General features: G+C 42.5%; 7 protein-coding genes across 12 annotated transcripts; 4 read left to right on the forward strand and 3 right to left on the reverse strand.

Moving 5' to 3' along the window:
* The first annotated feature begins 709 nt into the window (after positions 1 to 709).
* Positions 710 to 2802, forward strand: tspo (translocator protein). The gene is made up of 4 exons (XM_085924191.1): positions 710 to 912; positions 1553 to 1726; positions 1937 to 2075; positions 2137 to 2802. Exons 2-4 carry the CDS (start codon positions 1554 to 1556, stop codon positions 2308 to 2310), a joined length of 486 nt encoding a protein of 161 aa, XP_085780317.1. The 5' UTR covers positions 710 to 912; position 1553; the 3' UTR covers positions 2311 to 2802.
* A 68-nt stretch (positions 2803 to 2870) lies between these two features.
* uqcc2 (ubiquinol-cytochrome c reductase complex assembly factor 2) lies at positions 2871 to 4063 on the reverse strand. The gene is made up of 4 exons (XM_085924192.1): positions 3852 to 4063; positions 3309 to 3383; positions 3116 to 3182; positions 2871 to 3035 (listed from the first exon to the last, which is right to left on the reverse strand). The coding sequence occupies exons 1-4, from the start codon at positions 3987 to 3989 to the stop codon at positions 2926 to 2928; spliced, it is 390 nt and encodes a 129-aa protein (XP_085780318.1). The 5' UTR covers positions 3990 to 4063; the 3' UTR covers positions 2871 to 2925.
* tomm6 (translocase of outer mitochondrial membrane 6 homolog (yeast)) lies at positions 3808 to 4923 on the forward strand. Its single transcript, XM_085924193.1, has 3 exons — positions 3808 to 4226; positions 4583 to 4700; positions 4774 to 4923. Exons 1-2 carry the CDS (start codon positions 4123 to 4125, stop codon positions 4677 to 4679), a joined length of 201 nt encoding a protein of 66 aa, XP_085780319.1. The 5' UTR covers positions 3808 to 4122; the 3' UTR covers positions 4680 to 4700; positions 4774 to 4923.
* Positions 4210 to 7851, reverse strand: sirt4 (sirtuin 4). 3 transcript variants are annotated; one of them, XM_085924189.1, is made up of 5 exons: positions 7728 to 7830; positions 7437 to 7461; positions 6858 to 7336; positions 6432 to 6726; positions 4210 to 6192 (listed from the first exon to the last, which is right to left on the reverse strand). In XM_085924189.1, the coding sequence occupies exons 3-5, from the start codon at positions 7334 to 7336 to the stop codon at positions 6040 to 6042; spliced, it is 927 nt and encodes a 308-aa protein (XP_085780315.1). In that variant the 5' UTR covers positions 7437 to 7461; positions 7728 to 7830; the 3' UTR covers positions 4210 to 6039. The 3 variants fall into 3 exon arrangements, with proteins under 3 accessions (XP_085780315.1, XP_085780313.1, XP_085780312.1); XM_085924187.1 differs by lacking the exon at positions 7437 to 7461 and having other exon boundaries at positions 7728 to 7851; XM_085924186.1 differs by lacking the exons at positions 7437 to 7461; positions 7728 to 7830 and having other exon boundaries at positions 6858 to 7342.
* Positions 4987 to 5834, forward strand: c11h1orf74 (chromosome 11 C1orf74 homolog). Its single transcript, XM_085924190.1, has one exon. It carries the CDS (start codon positions 4989 to 4991, stop codon positions 5778 to 5780), a length of 792 nt encoding a protein of 263 aa, XP_085780316.1. The 5' UTR covers positions 4987 to 4988; the 3' UTR covers positions 5781 to 5834.
* Positions 7852 to 8116: 265 nt separating the features above from the next.
* sfi1 (SFI1 centrin binding protein) lies at positions 8117 to 14058 on the reverse strand. Of its 4 annotated transcripts, XM_085923340.1 has the most exons (28): positions 13473 to 14058; positions 13337 to 13408; positions 13127 to 13237; positions 12960 to 13054; positions 12756 to 12873; positions 12602 to 12674; positions 12335 to 12446; positions 12096 to 12257; positions 11944 to 12014; positions 11787 to 11879; positions 11472 to 11569; positions 11309 to 11375; positions 11088 to 11218; positions 10923 to 11004; positions 10660 to 10835; positions 10471 to 10534; positions 10248 to 10383; positions 10060 to 10181; positions 9888 to 9962; positions 9726 to 9800; positions 9491 to 9643; positions 9347 to 9408; positions 9248 to 9274; positions 8957 to 9164; positions 8808 to 8895; positions 8619 to 8739; positions 8435 to 8534; positions 8117 to 8366 (listed from the first exon to the last, which is right to left on the reverse strand). In XM_085923340.1, exons 1-28 carry the CDS (start codon positions 13622 to 13624, stop codon positions 8223 to 8225), a joined length of 2988 nt encoding a protein of 995 aa, XP_085779466.1. In that variant the 5' UTR covers positions 13625 to 14058; the 3' UTR covers positions 8117 to 8222. The 4 variants fall into 4 exon arrangements, with proteins under 4 accessions (XP_085779466.1, XP_085779464.1, XP_085779463.1 ...); XM_085923338.1 differs by having other exon boundaries at positions 8444 to 8534; positions 9248 to 9408; XM_085923337.1 differs by having other exon boundaries at positions 9248 to 9408; positions 13473 to 14050.
* eif4enif1 (eukaryotic translation initiation factor 4E nuclear import factor 1) lies at positions 13931 to 21619 on the forward strand. Its single transcript, XM_085923341.1, has 19 exons — positions 13931 to 14474; positions 15145 to 15282; positions 15366 to 15439; positions 15559 to 15686; positions 15802 to 16079; positions 16282 to 16480; positions 16541 to 16695; positions 17009 to 17147; positions 17251 to 17427; positions 17546 to 17817; positions 18125 to 18184; positions 18353 to 18539; positions 18984 to 19072; positions 19281 to 19417; positions 19627 to 19708; positions 19788 to 19911; positions 19984 to 20283; positions 20414 to 20590; positions 20714 to 21619. The coding sequence occupies exons 2-19, from the start codon at positions 15181 to 15183 to the stop codon at positions 20896 to 20898; spliced, it is 2865 nt and encodes a 954-aa protein (XP_085779467.1). The 5' UTR covers positions 13931 to 14474; positions 15145 to 15180; the 3' UTR covers positions 20899 to 21619.
* The last annotated feature ends 107 nt before the right edge of the window (positions 21620 to 21726 follow it).

Genomic DNA, 21726 nt, shown 5'->3' on the forward strand with positions numbered 1-21726 from the left:
GCCGCTGTTCGCACTGGAAATAGTCTTCTTATCTCTCAAAGTGCAAGCAAGCAACGTTTACATGTTAAGGCAGTGGTTCTCCAACTTTTTTTTTTTTTTTTTTTTACACCAAGTGCCACCTGTTTTTCATTTAAGATTTTACGAGAAAATCTTAAAATGGTATATTAATAAATCATAATATTATGATATTAAAAGTTGTGATACCGTGGAACAAATAACGCACAAAGTTGATAAAGTTGTACTGTTATAGAATAACCTCAACGTAATGTTCTTTTTTTTTTGGGCGGGGGGTTCAAATTATGGTAAGAGTTTTTAAGTAGAGTTTCAAATTAAGGTTTCAAACTAGGATTGGGGTTTTGAAGTAGGGTTTCTAAGAAGGGTTTAGGTTTTAAAATAAGATTTCAAACTAGGGCTAGGGTATCAAAGTATAGGGCTTCAAACTGGGGTTGGGTTTTCAATCTAGAGATAGGGTTTTGAAGAAGAGTTTCAAAAGAATTTCAAAATGACATTATGGTTTCAAACTAGGGATTCAATGTAGGGTTAGGGTTTTAGTAAGGTAAGTAAGTTTCAAGATACATACATACATGCGCAGTATTAAATAATTCTAAGGTGAAGAAAAAAAACAGGTGAACTAATCAATGGTGAACTGTCTTGATCGTTTTACTCATCTTTGCTGCCCCTGGATAAAACGTAAACCGGAAGCACCGGGAGGTTAAAATTAAGGGCTCGAGTGTTCGTCTTTGTTAACGTGCTAGCTTGGGAGTGACTTGGAGACAGTTGAGATAAGGCTGTCCTACCCATTTAAGACATAATATCACATGAAAACAGCCTGACACGTACAAAACTGCTGCGCTCGTAACATCAAGACTGTAACGTAACGATTTGCAAAAGATCAACAACACAAGCGAAGAGGTAAGCGAATTGCTGCTTTAAACTTTGCCTGTTACGAAATGAACCTTGACTTACATCACAGAATATTTACGGAAGAAGTTAGTGCAATTGATGCAACGCAATTAGTTTGCATATAATGGCGAATTATGGAGCAGCGCTTTCATTATATTAATTTATCATTGGTTTGGTAAACTACGTGCGACTGGATTGAACAATGTACAGGTGCAATTCCTGTCAGGTGTATCAGCATTACGCTTTTGATCATAAAATGATGAAAATTAAAAAGGCGTGAGGTCATACACCATATTGTTTAGTTTGTTTACTTTCATAAATGGTGGAATGCACTACGGCTTGCATTATTTCATGCCTTATTATGCAAAGTATATATATATTTTTTTTAAATGATGTTACTGACTAAGCATTTACCTGTAACGTCACTGGAGCACTATTTTTTGGAGTTACCGAACAATTATATTTGATGCAATAAAGAGTTATGTCACCATTGTATGTAATTGATTTGAACAGAAATCCAGGGTAGTTTTCTTGGATTGTCCCCCAGAGTACTTTATTCGCTTCAAGACTTCTTGTCCACAAAATGGGATAAGGGTACTTTGGACTGGAAATCAGTATAATTATTTATACATGTTTTTTTTTTTTATAGAATGTGGCTGCCCATGATTGGATTGACCGCCCTGCCACACCTTGGAGGGCTCTATGGCGGTTACATCACACGCAACCAGGTAAAGACCTGGTACCCCACCCTGCAGAAACCATCATGGCGGCCCCCGAATGCAGCATTCCCCGTGGTGTGGACCTGTCTGTATACAGGAATGGGGTGAGGATCACTCACAGGCAACTTTATACAGCAGAAGTGCCAATTTCAACCACAGAAACAAAGTCACTCAAAATGGCTTATTAGAAGCAACACTGCTGGGCGCTGGTTTAAAAATGAAGTCAACTGAGATGAAGCCGTTGCGTTGCCATCTCATGCATCATCTTGGCTCTGGAGTTGTTTTATCGTTTTAACTGGAATCCTGCCCCACAGGTATGGCTCCTATCTGGTGTGGAAAGAACTCGGAGGTTTTACTGATGACGCGGTCGTGCCACTGGGACTTTATGGAGTGCAGCTGGCACTCAACTGGGCCTGGACCCCCATCTTCTTTGGCGCACACAAGCTTAAATTGGTAAGCTCAACACCCGTGTGATTTGTATTCTTATTGTCTAACCTTGTACGACCAATGTCAGGCCTTCATGGAGATCGTGCTTCTAACCGGGACTGTCGGCGCCACCATGTGGTCCTGGTACCCAATCAGCCGGCCAGCTACTTTGCTCCTGGCGCCCTATCTGGCCTGGTTATGTCTGGCGACCTCCCTCAGCTACCGCATATGGAGAGATAACCCTGAGAAAAAAGAAGAGTAGTAAAAAAGGCAGGAGATATTTATGTGAGCCTTGAGCAAACAGCTGCAGCATTTTCTGTGTGGATCACACTGTTAAGGGGCCTTAAAAATGATTATGTTCTATGAAATTCATTATATTGCACTAAGCTTTTGGTTTCTGAGCTTGAACTGATGGGATTGTTTAGCATTTGAGTGGCTTGTTGATGACCTGGTCAAAAAGATACAATTGCTTTATTTTTGTTTGTTTTTTTACTACCAGCCTTTTTACAGTTCTCATAACTACATGCCTCTGTGCAAGTTTTTTGATTTAAAAAAAATAACTGAGATCAAGCTTCACCATTTGAAAATAATGTGATCAATAGCCTGTGCAAGTCAATCAAAAACAATTTTGACAGAAGTGATAAACTGAAATATTGTGGTTATACAAGAGTGCATACCTTGTTACAACTGGAATGTAGTCCTGTTCAAAATTGAACATTCTCATTCAAACAATAAACACTGCATGTATGATGTTCTTTTGGTGATTAAAAATGTTTGCATCAAAATATGTTGACTTCAAATGTAAGTAAAAATAACATTGAGCAAAAATAGCAATAATCTTTATTTCCATACAAATAAACAAAATAAGTGCATAAAGTTATTTTCCAGGAGCTTTCTCTGGAATGTCTTCTGGTGACTTGGAGGAAAACCTCTCTGTTAATGTTTTCCAGAAACTCTTTTTTTCATCATCTGATTCCTGCCCACTACCTGGATGATAAAAAAAAAAAGAAAATTAACAGGAGTGCCTTGAGTGGAAAAGCAAGGACGACTAACATTTCCTTCCTTACCTGACAACATTAATTTACACTCTTCTGCTGTGACTCCAGTGAAACTTGTGTCTTTCACACGAGGAAACTGAGAGCAAATAAATAAACAAAGACTTTGAATATTTGTCGATTAGTTGGCAACCTCTCAGGTGCAAACTTGACACCAAGTACACAAGATGTGAACATTTATTTTTTTAACTTGATATTTACTTACGCGCTGTTTGTATGTGTTTGCATTAATTCTTGCCAGACTTTCATAAATCTGATCACACTTCTCTGTGTCTGAGATCTGGAAACAAACAAAAACACAGGGAGCCACAATTTATCTGCAGGAAACAGAAAATACTTTCTTTTCTGTTTAAAGGGAACCAAAGAAATTCCAGACAGGAAAGTTGAAATATCTGATAAATAAAACTCCTGTTCTGTTTATACAGACTGTCATGTGTAACTATCAACATTAAGAAATATTTTAGATAGTTAATGGACTAATTAATTAGTCAATTAGTAAAATAGGGGATGCAAATAATATAATACAGGCGAGGCAAATATTAAATTCAGTAAGAAAAACCATACAACTAATGAAGCAAACGGATTACCTAGGTTGTAGCAACCGAATTAATCAACTTGGTTGTGAATAAACTCCAACAATTAATTGAATGTAAGGGCGAGCAAGGTCGACTCAGCTGCTCAATGTTCCCAAGTTAGCTTAGCTTCATGATATGTAGCAGCTAAGCTGTGCCGCCGGTGTTGCCCCTACCCGTGTGTTTTCGCCTTCGCGGAACGCAGCTGCCACTCGCTGCCGGAGAAACGTTCCCAAATCTCGACCTTTCTTGCGCTCGTCGCGTGGCCATTCCTCACACAACTTGAGGAAGCGACGATAGCGAGTGGCGGACATCGTCACGGGTACGCGCAATTGGATAACGACGCGTTACAAAACTACGAGCCTCGTCGCTCGCCGTAGTGAGCAAGTGATGCGCAATTTCCGCCTTGGTCAGCCTCATTGTTAAGCTAGTCTCACCCGGTGCAACATGAGCGGAGTACCGGGCAAAAAGAGCTCGTCCGGCTCGTCAAGCGTGACAGATTGGATCAGTTCGGCGTGTAAATTTGCAACAGACAGAAATGATTTCAGGAGGTGAGTGAATGTAGTGTGAAGCGGTTTTCAAACCATGTGTCTGGCTGTCTGTTAGCCGTTTCTTGTTAGCATTAGCATCAAGTCATTAGATGTTTGCCCTTGCCATCTTCTGAACCGCTTATCCTCACAAGGGTCGCTGTAGCAGCCTGTGTCAGCTGATTTTGGGCAGAAAAAAAAGAAAATAACGACTACTCTGTGTGCTTTGCACATTTTACATACATTTCAAGCTTTTTTGCAAGAAGTGACTCCCAACGCTCCAGTTGTTACTATAATTTATGCACAGGATATGACAAAGCCTCTGCAAAAGATGAACTTTTGAGTGATTTGGTGCTCTAACTTTGAATTTATATTTTCAGGAATCTTCTGGTCAACCTGGGGTTGTTTGCAGCCGGTGTTTGGATTGCCAGAAATCTCTCCGATTTTGATTTGATGGCTCCTCAGCCTGCAACGTAACAATACCTCATCCTGTACATGGTGAGATTGCACTTGCACTCAATTTACTGTAAAGTAATAAAGATATTTTGTAATCACATTTTATCATTTTTAGGTCTCTGACTACAAAAGAAGAATCAAGGGATGTAAAGAAAATGTTTTCTTAATCCTTGTTTGAAATATAGCTTCTCTTTACTAATTCATTTTTCTTTTCCATTTTTTAATTTATTTTTTTTCATTGTCTACAGGCTTAAGAATATTGGCTAGATTTCAAACAATGTCAACTGTGCAGAATCCGTAACATTTAAATTGCATCTAATTCGTCAAGCTATGCACACTCGAGAGCTCTTTGTTGCTGCCGCTCGTAAATGTTTGTCTACGAAAAGGAAATCTCTCTCCATCCCTCAAAGTCTGGATGTGGCTGCTCAGCTTTTGGCCGTTGATTTGGCTTTGAAACCCGCTCTGCTGTATGACGCAAACAGCGCTAGCGCAGAGCAGGTGCATGGCTATTTGCGCTTGTGTCAGTCGTCCCAACTCGTGTCTGACTCCCTTATCACCTTGGACTTGAACGGTAACAACCTCATTGTTAACCCGGTTCCAACCCGGTCCAATCTGGAGAAGATGCTTCACAACGATGGCCCGGCTGTGATCAACGTCAGCCACTCACTGGAGAAGCCCACAATCATAGAGTCAGTCAGAACTGGGCTGAAGAGCGCCGCACAAGATCTCCTTTTTTGTCTCAGAGGGTCTGATGCAGGAAAGGATGTTGATAAAGGCATTTTTGTGGCAGAAGGTTCAGATGAGTGGAACCTGAGCGCCATCTTTGGACTGTTACTGGGTTACCCCGCCATCTACTGGTTTGAGCAGAGCGAGAGCTTTGAAAACTGCCTCTCGATGACCCCCTTGACAGTGACCAAGGCAACTGCTACATGGGCGCCAGATGCCACCGGCCATAAAAGTTGCCTGTACTCATTCAGCATTCCGGCCATCCTACAAAATGAGACACTATCCAGTCTGGAGGAGTGGAAGCTAGGCCTTCAAGAGAGATTCCAGCAGCAAAATATTCTAAAAGAGCTCAACGTCTGTCAGTCTGCAGTCACTCTACCATCAGTCTGTTTGTAACTCAAGATCATGTTTTATTCATGACTCCATTAAACTGTTTAAAATGAATAAAAACAGCTTCTTTTACTTATTACAGTAGGACTACATGGTGGTACAAAAACAAACTGTAAAAGTATTTTTTGGGGGAAATATTCATGAAGCCCCTGGTTGCTGATTTCGTTTATTATTTGTTTGATAAAGTGTCACTTTGCATCTCAGCGATCTGGGTAGCAGACGAGGTAGTTTTTCTCTTTGAATGTCTAAATTTGACCACATACCGTCAGAGAGGTTGAATGATTGACAGTACTTCACCACAGCGGCCTCTCACTTTCAGCTGGGCCAAATGGTCTGCCCTCGTCAGCCCAATATTCACAATGGCGACTGGTATTCTTCTATCGCTGGCTGCCAGTAAAAATCTGTATCCCGAATAGACCTGTGGAAAATCACAAATAAAAATTGTTCGTACCACTCCTCGTAGTGCTCACAGAAACAAGATGAGCCTGACAAAAGTAATAAATACGAATATAAGGAAAAATAACCAATAGAAGTCAGACATTGGTTTAGTATTGTGGTTCAACAGAATAATTAAACAAGCCTGAACCAAAATGACGAAACCCCTAGAAAAGACTGAAAATATTTTTGTCAAAAGTAGTACACTTGAGTGACACTTACCTGCAACGACGTCCCGATGACGAGCACGGCATCCGACTCCGCTAATTTGTTGTGCACAAACTGCACTGTGTCTTTTTTCACTGTGTCACCGAAAAAGGTAACCTTGGGTTTTAGTGTTCCTCCACAGATCTCACAGGAGGGAACCCTGAAATTGAGAGTCAGCTCGTCTTCCAGGAACACATCCCCATCCGGAGCCACGGCCCCGGCCTGAGCCCTCCAGTCTGGGTTGAGCTCCACAAAACGCCTCTGGAGCTCCTCCCTCGCTGAAATACTGCCACAGCCTAAACACATCACTCTGCGGATAGAAAGTTAAGATTATTTTCAGATCACTTTTGTTGAATTTTTTCATGGTTCTATTTAATTAGATTAATCGAATATTTAATTAATCATGAAGGAAAAAGCATTATCATTGTGATTTTTGGGCACCTGTGAGCACATCCATGGAGCTCAGTGAGTCTTTTTTGTTCGGCCTTTGAATGGAGCGCATCTACGTTCTGAGTCACCAACCAGTGGAGCTTTCCCTGCACCTCCCAATGCTGTAGGGCCCTGTGAGCCGCATTGGGCTGATGCGAAGAGAACTGCGGCCACCCCAGAAAGTTCCTTGCCCAGTAACGCTGACGGGACTTGGCGCTACGGACAAACTCAACATGCTGCATGGGACGTCTGTCAGTGCGGGCGTACAGGCCCACACCTTCCGAGCGGTAATCTGGAATGCCCGACTCTGTGGAGAGACCAGCGCCGCTGATGGCAAAGAGCCTTGTGGCCCGGGTGACAAAATCCTGGAGCAGCTGTAGGGACTGCATGTCTATGGAGCTGCAATCGGGGACGAACATCCCAGCAGGAACTGAGGATGCCCTCCTGGAAGATGGCATGTGCAGTGTTGTGACTCTGCATGGCAATCTCATCTGCATCACAGTGGGCATAGAAAATGTTGTCACTCAATTGGTTAAACATTTATACAGTAAGCTCAAGTACTTACGATATATGGTATATAAGGTGCATTACCTTTGTTCATCTATCTCGGCCAAAACTGCAACCAAAGATTTTTTATTTTTTTTTATTATAATTGTTGTCTTTCGTGGAACGTACATTAATGAAATAAGGTCAGACAATATTATATAATTTAAGCATATTATTTAATAGTAACAATAATTTACATGGCTAGTCGTACTATTTCTTATAGCTTGAATTATACTGTACATCGAAGTATCTTGTAACACATACACATAGGTAAACACAACACATACAGAAAGATAAACCAAACACTAAATAAGTAGACACAACAAACTACATTACCTTATGACAGCAGTGTGAGATGTTATGACTCAAAAGAAGCGTGTTTATGCCTTGTTATATGACATCTTGCCAAACACCTTATGCTGAAATATAAACCCGGAACCATTATTGACTGACATTGAGGGCAACCGGAAGTTAATTGAAGCCCAACCGGACATATTCGCGCAATGTCTTCTGGGACGTGTAGTCATATAGGCAAACGTATACAAAACTGGATTAAAAAACTTAAGTATAAAACACGGCGAATCAAATGTTTTACATTACAGTGTAACCAAACATATGTAAGTGGAATTAATTTAAAAAATCTGTTATGTCATTGTGTAGGAAAAAATTACTTCGCGATATGATTTTTTTTTTTAAAGATTAATTTCAACAGAAGATGACACACATAAGACGGATGCAAAAGTGCTTTTATTTACTATTAGACAAAAACATTACATTTTTAGATACAATGCCTAAGATTACACTGAAAAATAAATTAACCTCATGTTACATTTACATCTGTACTTGTCGATAAAGCGAAGCAAATCCCGAGCAGTCGAGGACAACTTGTAAATGTCGGAGTCTTTCTGCATGAAAACGCATCGTCAGCCTTCGTGTTCCCAGCTCACAGGACAATTTCTCAATCCGCTCCTCCAGCTGTCAACATCCAAACCATTAACTGAGAGGGCTGTTTTTGTCAGCAATAACCAACAACTCTTACTTACCTCCTTTACCTGTTGACAAACTGCCATCTTTTCCATTTCCTCATCTTTTCCACTGCTCTCCAGCCAACTCTGCAACACGTCTTTCACTTTCTGCCAGAGCCTGAGCAGCCAAAAAGCCTGGAGTAAACAACCAAGCAGAAGAAAACGAAAGCGAGAGAAACGCTGTTCTTGTACGAGCACTCACCGGAGCTGCTTCCTGTCCTGCTGGAAGTTTCTCATGTCCTGCTGGATGTTCATTAGCTCCCTCATCAGCGTTGACGTTGGATCATTTGCCGACTCTCCGCAAGGTTCTTTCGGCTGTATGTCTTGAAAGAGGCACCATGATATATTTTTAAATAATTCCTCTAAACCAGAGAGTAAAATGTAGATATACCTGATGATGTTGATGAAATATTTTCTAAACTGGCTACCGCTGTTGGGTTGAGGATATTGGCTTGTCTCATCTTGGACACAAACAAAAACTAGAGGATGGATGACTCGGTGGTGAATTCATGCATCAAAGTCCGAAGTGATGAATATTACCTTGTTTTCTGTGTTCATGAAAGCAGCGGGAGGCAATAGCAGCTCACAGGGTGTCTCAGACGTGTCCAGGATGGAAGGTGGGGATTTCTGGCAGGACATGTGACACACGTCTCCATTTGGACGCGATGAAGATGACGATGCAAGATGTGACGAAGGCGCAAACAATTCCTCGCAGCGACGAGGCTGGCGTCGCACTAATGGACGGATTCTTGGGAAGGGTGGGGACATGATGTAATAAATTAGTAAAAAAAAAAAAAAGTACAAACCTCTTAAGGCCTGCTATGTACTCACAGCTCACTATCATCTATGTCATGTTCCCTTGAGTCGGATGGAGAATCTGGTTTTGAATCCGGATAATGAAAGGTCACAGGATTTTCCAATGATACGTACAAAGCCCGCTGCTTCCACTTCATAGCACAGCACTTCACCACCCTTTGTAGACGGAGACTTTGCTAATAAAAAATAAAAAAAAGAAACAGATTGATTGAAGGAGGCACATTCATTTGAGGAAACCCAACTTGAACATCAACGCACCGGTTCTTCATCAGGCTGTGTGAGGCTCCCGATGTCATCTATGTACGTCACAGCCGGACTTGTTGACTCATCGTCGTCCACCTGAGCGACTTCCGACGCCTCCGTTTTCTTTCTGCGCTGTGCTTGGACCCACAGCCTCCATGCATGAAACATCTGCAGTAAATTTTCCCAAAAACATTTTAGGACAAATCAAGCTGTCATTGCTGAGTTTTAAAGCAAGAAGAGAAGAATCAACCTTGGCTTGAAGAGTGAATGCCCAATGCCAGAGTGCTTGTTCCGTCTGCTCGGACAACTTGACTTTGAACTCAAACTGTTGGCGTGAAGGATCAATCGTAAAAATACACATCGGACACTTGCTTGCATAATCTAATTTGTGTTTTGTGTTTGAAAAGCAAACCTTCCTCTTCCAGAGTACAAAGTAGGTCTCGTACATCTTCAGTTTCCGCAACAAGATTCCTTGTTGTTTCATGACCTGTGTCATCATCACCGTATTGTCAAGCAGCAATTTCACAGCATACGATTGGATTGTTCATTCAATCGACTACGAAACAGCAAAAAAAAAAATCGACCTTATATTTGAGGCGTGTATGGTGATGCCTTTTCCATGCTCTCAGCACTTTAGTCAGCAGTTTGGAATTGTAATGCTTCCGGGCTTTTTCTGTTTCGATTTGCTCCCTGTGCAACAGCTCCGCTAATGATAGAACAAAAACAGTAAAGAAGAACGAATTCTTTTAATGTTTGTGCACGTTATTCTTGCCTTGATTTAAAGAACTTGGAGCTCTGTTAAAAGACTTTCTGTTCTGATGGCAGTCAGACATCGCACACTTGGTTTCCACTGCCTCCGCTTTCTTCCTGCGCTGTTCTCTGACCCACAGCCTCCACCCGTAGAGCACCTGCGGAAGGTTCCAAAAGACACCATTAAGACACCCTGCACTCGAGTAGAGTGAAAGAAGCCATGAAGCCGTCCGTGTAGGTAAAACCTTGGCTTGAAGAGTGAGGGCCCAATGCCAGAGCGCTCGTTCAGTCAGATCAGATATTTTGAGCCTGACGAGCATAGAAGCAGAAAGAACAGGCTAAACCTAAATAACTATCAAATAGACAAAACATGATGCCACGCTGCTTCGGGTAACAGAGGTCATCCGGTGTATTCACGTCCCAGTTTTCCTCACCTGGCTTGTAAGCCAGCACTGGTATCTTCCCGCTGTGCCGATAAAGTGTGAGGAAGCTCGAAATCTTCTGACATCTGCTGCTTTTCCTGATCTTCTCCCTTCTTCTGCTGCTCTGTCCGTTCTTTCCATCGGGCCCAGGCTCTCTGCATGCAGCTTTGCTCTTCGTGAAGAATGGCCTGAGGAAAAACATCACTCGAAATCAGCAGCAATAACGCTCAGTAATTGTTGATTGGTTTATAAAATTCAAAAAAGTGACAACATACTATTCGCAGCAACAGCATCTCATCCTTGTGTTGTTTTGTCCTTGTCCGCCAGGTGCACAACACCCAAGTGCACAGGCGCTGCCTTAAGACAAAAAGGAGGGCAAATAAATTTCGGACTACCGACAGAATGAGTGCAGCTAGTGAAGAAAGAGGAATTGGACTAACCCATTATGGACATCTGCCTTGTGTTGCTCGTCTTTCTTCACATTTCTCTGCAGAGCATATTCACACCAGGAGTTGAAATAATGAGCCAAACAGCGCTCTGCAAACCAAACATCTGCTCGCCACTCCAACTCCTGCACAACAGCATAGAAACATCCGATAAAGTGTGTTGTAGTGCTGACTACTCCACCGCTCCTGGAAAAAGAGTGTTCAACATTAAACACCTGCATGCGGCTTTGCTCTACAAGTTTCTGCCTCCAGTGGTCAAAAGAGTGACTCAACAAGTTCATCCTATAAAAAAGAGGGGGGGAAGGAGCAGCTGTAAGTGAAACTAGGGCACGCTTATATCAAATACAGCAAAAAAAGAAAAAGAGACATTAAAAGCACCTGTAGTTTGTGTCTGCCATGTCTATCAGGCCTTGGAGGGATTTGTCTTCAGCCTCCTCCAGTCGGTCTTTCCACAGTCTCCAGTGCTTCTTTATGATCTATGGAAAAAAACAATATGTAAACATGAGATGTATTTAATTTGATGATTCTCAGGCATGATGCCATGGCAAGCACAAAAGTGTGCAGTGAGAGATCATCAGATATGATCATGGTAACTTGAACATTTTGGACACAACAGAGTTAAAAATTCATTGATATATCATTATTAATAATTCATTCATCTATCATGATTGGGTCAAGGTCTCAATAACTTACAGTCTGGTTATGATGCTGGTCTGCCGTATTTTTGTTCAGGCGTTTAGCTTTGTTCTGGGAGACATTTTGAGAAAGCCCCTGAAGTACGACGCACTGAGAGAAGAACACGAAGACATTTAATGACTTGATTCCGACGGCTTGACTCCCCGGATCTGACCTGCAGGTGACGGTGGTAGTGCTGACTTGCTATCTGGCCTTTGTTTGCTTTTTCCCTGTGCCACGTTACATCTGCTGAAGAGCTCAAGAAGATAATCGAACAGATACATTGAAGCTGGTAGGAAAGCAAATGCTAGTTTTAAAAGAGGATACACGTCCTCCAGTGTAGCAAGGCTCTGCGCTGTGATGCCCGACTTGCCAGCTGCTCGCTGGCTTGCAAACGCTCTTCTTTGCTTTGTTTGCGATGCCACTCGCTCCTCCACACTCTCCAGCTCATCTTCATCAGGTGAAGACGGGCGAAGCGCTGGGCGCCGGCTGAGTGACCAAGTGAGTGAAAGATGAGCGGCAAATACTGTGATGAAAAAAACTCCACAAGATGTCTTCATGATCACCTTTTAAGGATTTCTTGCGCTGACGACAGGAGACATAACTTTGCCACTCGAACAAGGATTTCTTTTTCACTTTATTGCTGAAATGAAGGGAAGCTTTGGATTCTTTTTCTATCTGCGAACAAACAGTAGAGTGCAAATCAGAAAATAATTTTACAAAAGATATGCATGTTACCACACAAAAGTGAGCTCTTGTGATTTATTTTCCTTTTACACCACCACAATGAATCTGCATGGAAATGGCGAACCTTCAAATCTCTGCCAACTTACAGTCTCTTGCTCCTCCATAGGTGGAATGTTTTGTTGCTCTCGAAATCTCGCCTGCCACAAACGCCAAGCTGACCTGGATGAGTTGAGGAATATGATTTGTTTTGGAAAATGAAACCGCACAGAACAGTGCATTTGTAAATGAACTTTGACATACTGCAAACTTGTGCGCCTGTGTTGCTCTTGAGCTAAGTGAAGTGCTTTGATTTTCTGTTGACGTGTTTGGCAGTAAAACTCCCACTTGTCCCACATCTGCCGCATCCGCCGCCTGTCAACTAGTGCACACCAACACAGTGGTTATATTTGGTTACAATGCTCCATAGTCAAAGAGTCATCCCATCAAGTTCATGTGTCAAAATACCGAATGCTTGAGCTTTTTGGATTTTGTCTTTCTTGTCCACTTGGAGTGACATAAATGTTTGCCATCTTCGAAATGTCATGTAGAGCAGGTAATACCTTGAAAGGCAGACCCGTCATTACAATTTCAGTTTGATGAATAACTTTGAAGCAAATGTCAGTGGAACCCACCTGTAATGACACTTGGCACGTACTGAAAGACTCCACCCTCTCCCAAATGTCCACCATTCCTCTTTCCAGGCATCAAATGTTTTTCTCAGCAGCACGCTGTCATAATGACATCTGTACATTTAAAGAAAATAGAGTGCACAAGTTACATGATTCGAGAATGCCCACAATTTATTTCTAATGACGCAGATCTTAAATTGATATAATTGGTACTTGGCTTTATGAGGAGGGATTCGACCAAAGGTCTTCTGCCGCCATATTTTTAGAAATTTTCTTGCCAGGTTTCTGCAAAGATGAAAGTCGTTACACTGACCAAGTATAGTGAGGGAAACAAAAAGAAAATTCCCACCTTATTCTCAGCTCGTCAATTCTTCCACATTTGTCCCAACTGTAATCAGCTCTTTTTGGAATATAACAGTTTGGAACTGGAGTGACTTTGGTATCAATACTGAATCTGACACTGTGTAAGTTACGCTTTGGTAATCTGTAGTGCTTCTCCATTGTTGCCCAAAAATGTAGTCCACACGGCTGCAAATCCAGAGTAAGGCGTTTGAGAGTATAAAATGCAACATAGAATTTTTAATCTTAGAATTCATTGGCCATTGTATCGGGGGGAAAAAAGTTCGTTCGCCTGCTTGCTTGTAGCGTTTGGTTGACAACCGCGCATTTGTTTTTCCGTGTCACGTGACAACTAAGAAGGCCCAGGGTTAGTTTAAGTAAAATCATAGTCAGCGCTGAGGTTTCTATTTTTGACTCTTGTGAGCAATAGCGAAACGCCAAGCGGGGTTGCCGGTGAGCCAAGTTTGCAAATCGAGCACACTCTAAAGCTTTGACTGGCTGTTTCAATGCCTTTTCAGATATCAAGAGTGTGCATAAATTGTGGCAACAGCCTCACAAAATATTTTTTCTTTTTCCACCCATCTCTTATATATTTATTATAAGTACATTACTGTGGTCATATTAAATTTCTTAATGATAGGTAGTAAACGTACCAGACTATTTCACATTCTACAAAGGCGCGAGGGGCACAGTGTCAGCTTTCCTAGGACCTTCTTAAAGCGGCGATCAGAGAAAAATTGCTGCTACGACTCAGGAAAGAAAGAACGTGTAGACAAGTGTTACAGATTACTATTAGCAAATTTTCCAACTTTGTGGTTATTTCAAGTGACCTACGGGTAGTCCGTTTTCTTAAATCAGTGCAACAAATCGGCAGGTGTAAAACTTGGTGGGTGGGCATTATTCCATTCCCCAGCTAGTTAGCTGGCTAGCTAGCTGAAGCGGCTAGATTAGCTAGCTAGCTGACATACGTGAACTACAGGTCAACCACGTTCCCATTCAGACGTCATATCGGGTAAGTCATTTCTGTGTGACTGTGGGGTACAATTTCAGACCGCTATGACTTGTGTACCCAACAAGCGTTTTTAGTTAGATACAGATGAGTGTAGGACTCTTGGCGCGGGGTATAAATATAATTCAACGCACTCAGTGTGCTATTTATTTGAAGTTTTATTAACTGTGCTTGCTACAAATTCAGCTTACCGTGCAGTTTCTATCAATTTGCTAAATTGCAATAGTCTCGAGCCTGTAATCAATTACCTCGGTAATTGGATATGATCATCAGGTGATTTCAGCGGCTCCTACGATTGGGCAGATTTATTTTTCAACGCGCGTCTTGGTCCTATTTTCAACACTTTGGCGTATTTTTGCATTGTTGAGTGACTGCTGACCACCAAATTCACGGCTTTGAGGCAAGTTTATTCGTCGAGCACCATTCATAGACAACGGGGAAAATTAAAGGGTCACCATAGTAGGATTGATTAATGCATAGTTAAAAGTAGGATGACAAAATGCTGAGATGGTCCCATTTAAATTAAATTTAATGCCAAATAATGAAGAAGAAAAAAAAGTTCAAAAATTGGCAAAAAGGTCAAACATTGTTTTCCAAAGTAAAGGCAGATGTTTGTGAATGTTTAATTTTGATGCAGACACTCATTGCTGAATTTTGAAAAAAATCCCCCCAGCGGAGTCAACGCTTGGATCAAAGCTGTGTTTCTGCCATGGACGGTGATGCTTGTATTCAAGAGAAAATTGCAGGTGATGCTGCCGTGGACCAAGTAAAGAAAGAACCGGCAGCACCAATTCCACATAGATATACCAAGGTGATGGAGGGGGAACAAATAGTTTTCTTCTTTTTTTGATGCGGTCAAAAGTTGCAATGTTTAATTTGTTTGTCAATGTTTAGGAGGAGCTTCTCTTTTTAAAAGAACTACCGATCTCCAACGAAAGACCGAACTGTCTGTCAGAGAAATATGACAGGTAAGCATGTAATGTTGGATCCACATGAATTGTGTGTATTGGAGTGTAAAGCTTATAGATTAATAGAACGACGGTGAGTGTATTTGCAGTCTTTCATAATTCCAAATGTTTTCATGCAGCGATGGCGTCTGGGATCCTGAGAAGTGGCATATCTCAACGTGTCCAAACTCGGGGCGCAATTCTCCAATGGAAGGCTTGAAGAAGGAGCATTTGGAGGATAGAGGTCCACTGAAACGAAGAATCCCAGGTATTTTACAGAGGCATCAATAAATGCTCAGAATATGTATATCTATTGTTAACACTTCTCTGTTCCAATATGCAACACATTTGGAATAAGGGCTGTGTGCTCCATTTTTCTTCAGATCCCCGCGAGAGGTTAAAGGAGGACGACTTGGATGTCGTACTGAGCCCACAGCGTCGCAGCTTTGGAGGTGGATGCCAAGGCAATGCTGCTCCTGCAATCCACTCCTCCCGACCAATCAGCCCATTAGAAAATAAGGAGAACGAGACTCTCCGTCTAGGAGGATCACGAAGGATCGGAAGTGGTCGTATCATTGCTGCCCGAGCTTTTGAAAGAGAAGCCCGCCTAGAGAGGGAAAGGGAACGGGATAGCAGAGACTTCAAAGACAAAAGATTCAGGGTTGGTTTTCATTGTGTTCATCCTAAATCAGGCTCACACCGGTGTTGCTAAAGTATATTGAGGCTAAATTGGAATGTAGAAATATTAATTTGCCCATTTTTACAGGCCTTCCCATATCTAATAGATACTTCATCTTGCATGAGTATGCAACCAAAACTAAAAATAGCCTTAATCATTGGACTTCTTTTTTTGTCTCACGCAGAGAGATTTTGGAGACAAACGTGTGTTTAGTGAACGCAGACGGAATGACTCTTATGCGGAAGAGGAGCCCGAGTGGTTCTCCGGAGGCCCTACGAGCCAGTCGGAGACGATCGAGCTCATTGGATTTGATGATAAATTATTAGAAGATGATAGACGCAAGTCTAGGCGCTCAAAGAAGAGGACAGAGACTGTTAAAGAAGGCAAGTGAAAATAATTTCCAATACCATACTGATGTTACTAAGGGTTTCCTGAATCCGTAGAATGTAATGGACAGCCAGAGGAGCAAAATGTGACTGTGCGGCCTTCAGCTGATCAAGAGGTTCCTCACCCTGATGTGCTGCCAGAGCAGTCCACTGGTGACTTTGACTTCAATGAATTTTTCAATCTGGAGAAGACCATGCCAGGACTGGCGTCTGTAAGTACTCGGATGTATTGAGGTGTTTGAACGCACAAAGAGTCTGTCACTCAAAGCTTAAGATGCTTTCATATCACTTCTAAATGACAATTTTCCCCCTCCCCCTTGTTGGCTTGAAGTGATAATGTGATACTAAGAATCCTTGGGAGATAACCTTGACTTTTCGTCCTTGATCTGAGGTGTTTTTTTGTTTTAGTTTCAGGCTTCTAGAATCTAATCTGCCTAAATGCAAGTGTGACTTTAGTGCACACATCCTTTTCCTTTGCTTGTGTTTGTGGTTTTCCTCTGTCACAATCTCAGTTTTTCCTTTTAGATGATAGAGGATGTTTTAGGCGAAGGGCCTGTATCAGCAAGCCGCTTCAGTCAGTGGTTCTCCAGCAACGTGAGTCCTTCAGGGAGCCGCTCCACCAGTCTGAGATCCACCCCACACGAGGAACTGGAAAAACTAGCAGGTTCATTATTTGTTCTTATTTTTTTTCCCGCCCTTTCCCCACCAACAAGTAATAAGAAAAGTCAAGTTTTTACTAAACCCCCCCCCCCCCACCCCTCTTAAAGGGCTTGAAGCCCTTGGCACATCATCTGGCCAAGGCCCTGCCTCATTCTTCACACCCATTCAATCATCAGAATCAAAGGAGAAGGTGGACATACTGGAGCTGTTGCACAAGGCCAAAGTAGACCTGAAGCCTCTTCTCTCCACTCTTTCTCAGAACAAGGCTCGTCTCCGAGAAAACAGTGAGTGTCACTCTGTAGTTCGGCCATACAGTACATTTATAATAATAATAGCAATGCATCTGATGTTTTTGTGTACTTGTCAAGCTAAGTGAAGTAACCGGTATGACTTTAACTCCAGCTCACTCTGGAGCAGTGCTGTCCCTGGAGGAGGTGGAGGGGGGAATGAAGGGGATGAAACTGGCCTCAGAACCACAAGTGCCAAAGGTAGCGCCTCCGCGGAGAGGAAACGGGACGCCATTCATGGCTGAGCACTTAGAGGAGGCGTTAACGGGTGGTCCCAGTGCTCGTCCACGTTCGCGTGACACAGATATGTCAGCCTTTAATAAACTGGTCAGCAGCATGAAGGCAAGTGGAACTCTGCCAACTCATCCTAAAACCAACTCAAGCAATGTAAGTATTTCTCAGGTACACTAAATGTTCGTATTAGACTAACAAGTAGGAGCGTAATGAATGGTTTACTGTTAGAGATGGCAAAATATTGTTTGGCAAGTCTTTCAGTGATGTGCATAAATTTGCTTCTCAGCCTGAATTTTCATGGTGTCACTGCTGCGTTACATATTTGACAAGAATCTATTCATGCTAATATTTATCTTTCATAACCTAATAAAACTACCTCAAGTTTCACATTGCACGATGCTTATTGGGGTTGATGTCTATTGCACATTCGCAAATTCTAACTATTTGTGTTTAACTGCAGCAATCTTCAGGGCTGACTGAAGTTCCGATGCCTCCTCAGCAACCGAAAAACATATTCCAGGTATTTGAGATGGCAGTCCTTTCAAATAACCGAGTGAACACATCTCTGAAGACTTAAAAGTTTTACATGCCTGTAAATGTTATCCAGCCCACACTTCTGTTGCAAGCTATACGCCTCATTGTGAGTTTTGGTGTCATAGTTCCTGCAAATGTGTGTTTTGCAACGTAGGAGCTCTTGGGAGGGCCTGTTCGTAGTCGCTCCCCAGTGCTACTTGGCAACCTTCTGGGCAATTCTGAGGTCTCAGCTCCCCCCAGCTCTTTACATGGCCTGCTACACAAGGGTCCTTCACCACCGCTCTTCCCTCAGAGGTCACCCTCACCAGACTACTTCAACAGTCGCTTGCAACATCCAGCAGGTAAAAGGTTGTACCATTGTGTTTGTTGCAGAAATGTAACACCATAAAATCCAAATGTACTTTTTTTTTTTTTTTTTTTTTTTGTCCAAAAAGCATTGTAAGGAAGCCACATGTGAATCTAGCAATATGTCAAACATTAGTTGCCACGACTACAAATGGTACTTCTACTTTTGGTGGTTGGCAAATACTTTGATGCATTACCGCCATCCTCTGGCCACATCTGGTAATGCACCAACATTATTTGTAGTCTGAAAAGCATCCCATGTTGTGAACGTTGAACCCTCTGGAGGGATAATAAATGCATACATGTTACAGCTAAGACTTTGAAGAGACTTCTTGTGTAGAAAGTTAACTACAGCGTCTTAGTCAATTTTGGGGAGGGACTCCTACAACAAAACTGTTGATGGCTACTTTCTGGGTTGTCCTCTCTCATTTTATCTCAAGGCTTTCCTGTTGGTGCTCAGCCCTTAATGCCTGAACAATATGCTGACATGCACAGGTCCATCAGCCCTGCATCTGCAGCCCAGCATCAGGTAGCATGATGTTTTCCTTAATGGAGCAATTGAGTTCTTGGTTAGCATCTGTGCTGTACCACAAATTAAATTATGTACCATTTGTTGTTTAACGAATAGATTCTCTAACCATCTTTTATTCCATCTACATCCTTTTATTTATTTTTATTTTTTATTGAGGGGTTAAAACCAGTTGTGATCATTCAACTTGTTTTTTTTGTTTTGTTAGATGAGACCGCTCTCAATGCCAGTGAATCATGCAGATCTTGAAGCACTGGCATTTCAGCAGGATCTTGCTCTACATGCCCATCATCAGTTCCCATCCGGCTACAACAGGCTACCGCAGGACAAATCATTTCAAAATCGGTGAGTGAGTTCTCACTTGGCTTGAAAATGATACAGCAGTAAATCAATTCCAGAGGGACCCGTCTCAAGCTGCAGTGAACTTCACTAGCAGCAGATTTGCAGATTGTGAATAATTGTTGCAACACATGCTGACAAGTCATTTAACCAAGTCATTAAAAGTCCAGGTTAGTTTTACTTGCTTGCTCAGATGTGGCACACATTTGTTTCAGACCACAGCGTGTTAACCGCTCCCCTGGTCCAGGCTCCCAGCCTGCTGGAAGAAACTCACCAGGCAGTGCTGTCACCAGTATGGTAAGCATAGGGATTTATCCTTCTGAAAAAATGTTGTCCCATGAGAGCAAAACAGTATTTCTTTTTCCTCTCACAACAGCTGTCTCCATCGTTTACGCCCACATCAGTGATCCGCAAAATGTATGCAACAAAAGAGAAAAGCAAAGATGATCCATCAAGTCGATTGGAGACCAAAGAGGAGGCAGCAGTCCACTCTCAAGATGGTACAGAGTCCTCATTTGCCTTTTGTCTGACTTAGAGATGACTAAGTTTGGATGTTCCTCTTATGATTGCAGAGAACCACCTAGATGCAGTTGAAGGGAATGGCGCCCAGTCTGGTGGTGTCAAGCACTTCTCTCAGACCTTGCCGGGCAAAGATCAGGAGCGACTAAGGCCACTTTCTACCGGACATCATACGCCCACCACGGCACCGCCAGGACCACCCATGACTTTCCCGCGTTCCATCTACCCGGTACCGCTGCTATCCCACGTGCCAATGGTGCGCCCGCCTCCTCAGCTCCACCCCAGTGTGGTCCAACGAATGCTGGCACAGGGAATCCAACCCCAGCAGCTTGGCCCAGCACTGGTCCAAGCAGGTAAAGATTTGCCAAGAACATCCTTAGCGCGCTAAGCTAAGGAGTAAATCTAGTGGATGCTGCAGCTCATAATTTGATCAAGGCTGAGTCTTGACCCCCCCCCCCCCCCCCTCCTCCTTGTCATTCTCAGGTATATATCCACCACATGTTGACCTTGCGCAACTTCAAGGCTTGCCCCCTGCAATACTGGGCCAAAACCTGTACCCTCTCGGTACAACGGGGGGGCATCCACCGCTTCTGCCTACCAGAGCAAACAATCAGATGCAGTTGGCAGTGATCCAGCAGCAACTTCAGCAGCAGAGACAAAGTAAGTCAAATGGAATGTGATGAATCTGTCTGGCTACTTGCCGGTTTTTTTTTTTTCTTCTTTAACTCATCCATTGTGCTCATGTACCTTGAGCTTTTTGTTTTAACTTTGTTCTCCTTGCAGTGCATCAGAGCATCCCAGGTCCATCATCTCAGAGCCAAGGAGCCCATCGGGCGAATGGCCCCCAGCAACATGCAAGTCCCCCTCCAGGCCTAGCCAAATGGTTTGGATCTGATGTGCTGGATCAGCAACTCCCCTCCATGCCAGCCAAGGTTATAAGCGTAGATGAGTTGGAGTTCCGGCCCTAAGGAACTTTAATGCTGTAGTGGACTGTGAAATATATTTTCTCTTTCTCTCCCTGATGGAGACATTTAAATGTGAACTTTAGTTTGAAGCCACAGCACACACCTGGGCAGTCTTTGCGACTCCAACATTGAAGTCAAAGCTCTTAAAGAAATTGTAAGCCGGGCAATGGAGATGTTACTGCAGCTATGTTTTTCTGTTTATTCGTTTCATCTTTTTTTTTTTTCTCCCTTGGTTTTATTTTGTCCCTCTCATTTTGTATTGGACTAGTGGTAAATTTGGGAGTAAGTTATGTATATTCACGATTTGTACAAATGATGGGAAGTTAACTTAGTCCCACTGTATATAGCAATGGTTTCTTTTTCTAGGTATAAGGGAGGTGAAACTAAAGTTTAAATGCATCACTAAGAGCTTGTAGCACTCCTTGTAGACTTTTGTTTTCCTCGTGAACCGCACTGAGAGCTATTGCAAGAAATGGATGGGGAGGTTTGGTATCTTCTCTTCCCTTGCTAGTGGCTCAGTTGGATAGATGTGACGAGCAGAATCATTTCAGGACTTCTCCAAGGGACTGCTGGTTGTGCCTTCTGTGTACATGTTTTTTTTTTTTTTCTCCCCCTTTTGGACTGTATCCGCTCCCATCCAAACTGCTGCAAGAGGAGGCAGTCTGACAATTTCTGGAGGTGTCTGGATTCAGTTTTTTTTTTTTTTTGTGCTCTTAAGTTAAAGCACAGATAGAATTAATAAAAGTTATGACAAACAGAATGTATGCTTTACTTTCCCTCCCACCAATGGTTAAATCTATAGGATTCGTGCGACGTTTTGAACATCTTTCT

This window comes from Syngnathus leptorhynchus, chromosome 11, assembly GCF_054491065.1.
Source record: "Syngnathus leptorhynchus isolate UIUO chromosome 11, UIUO_Slep, whole genome shotgun sequence".
NCBI lineage: Eukaryota > Metazoa > Chordata > Actinopteri > Syngnathiformes > Syngnathidae > Syngnathus > Syngnathus leptorhynchus.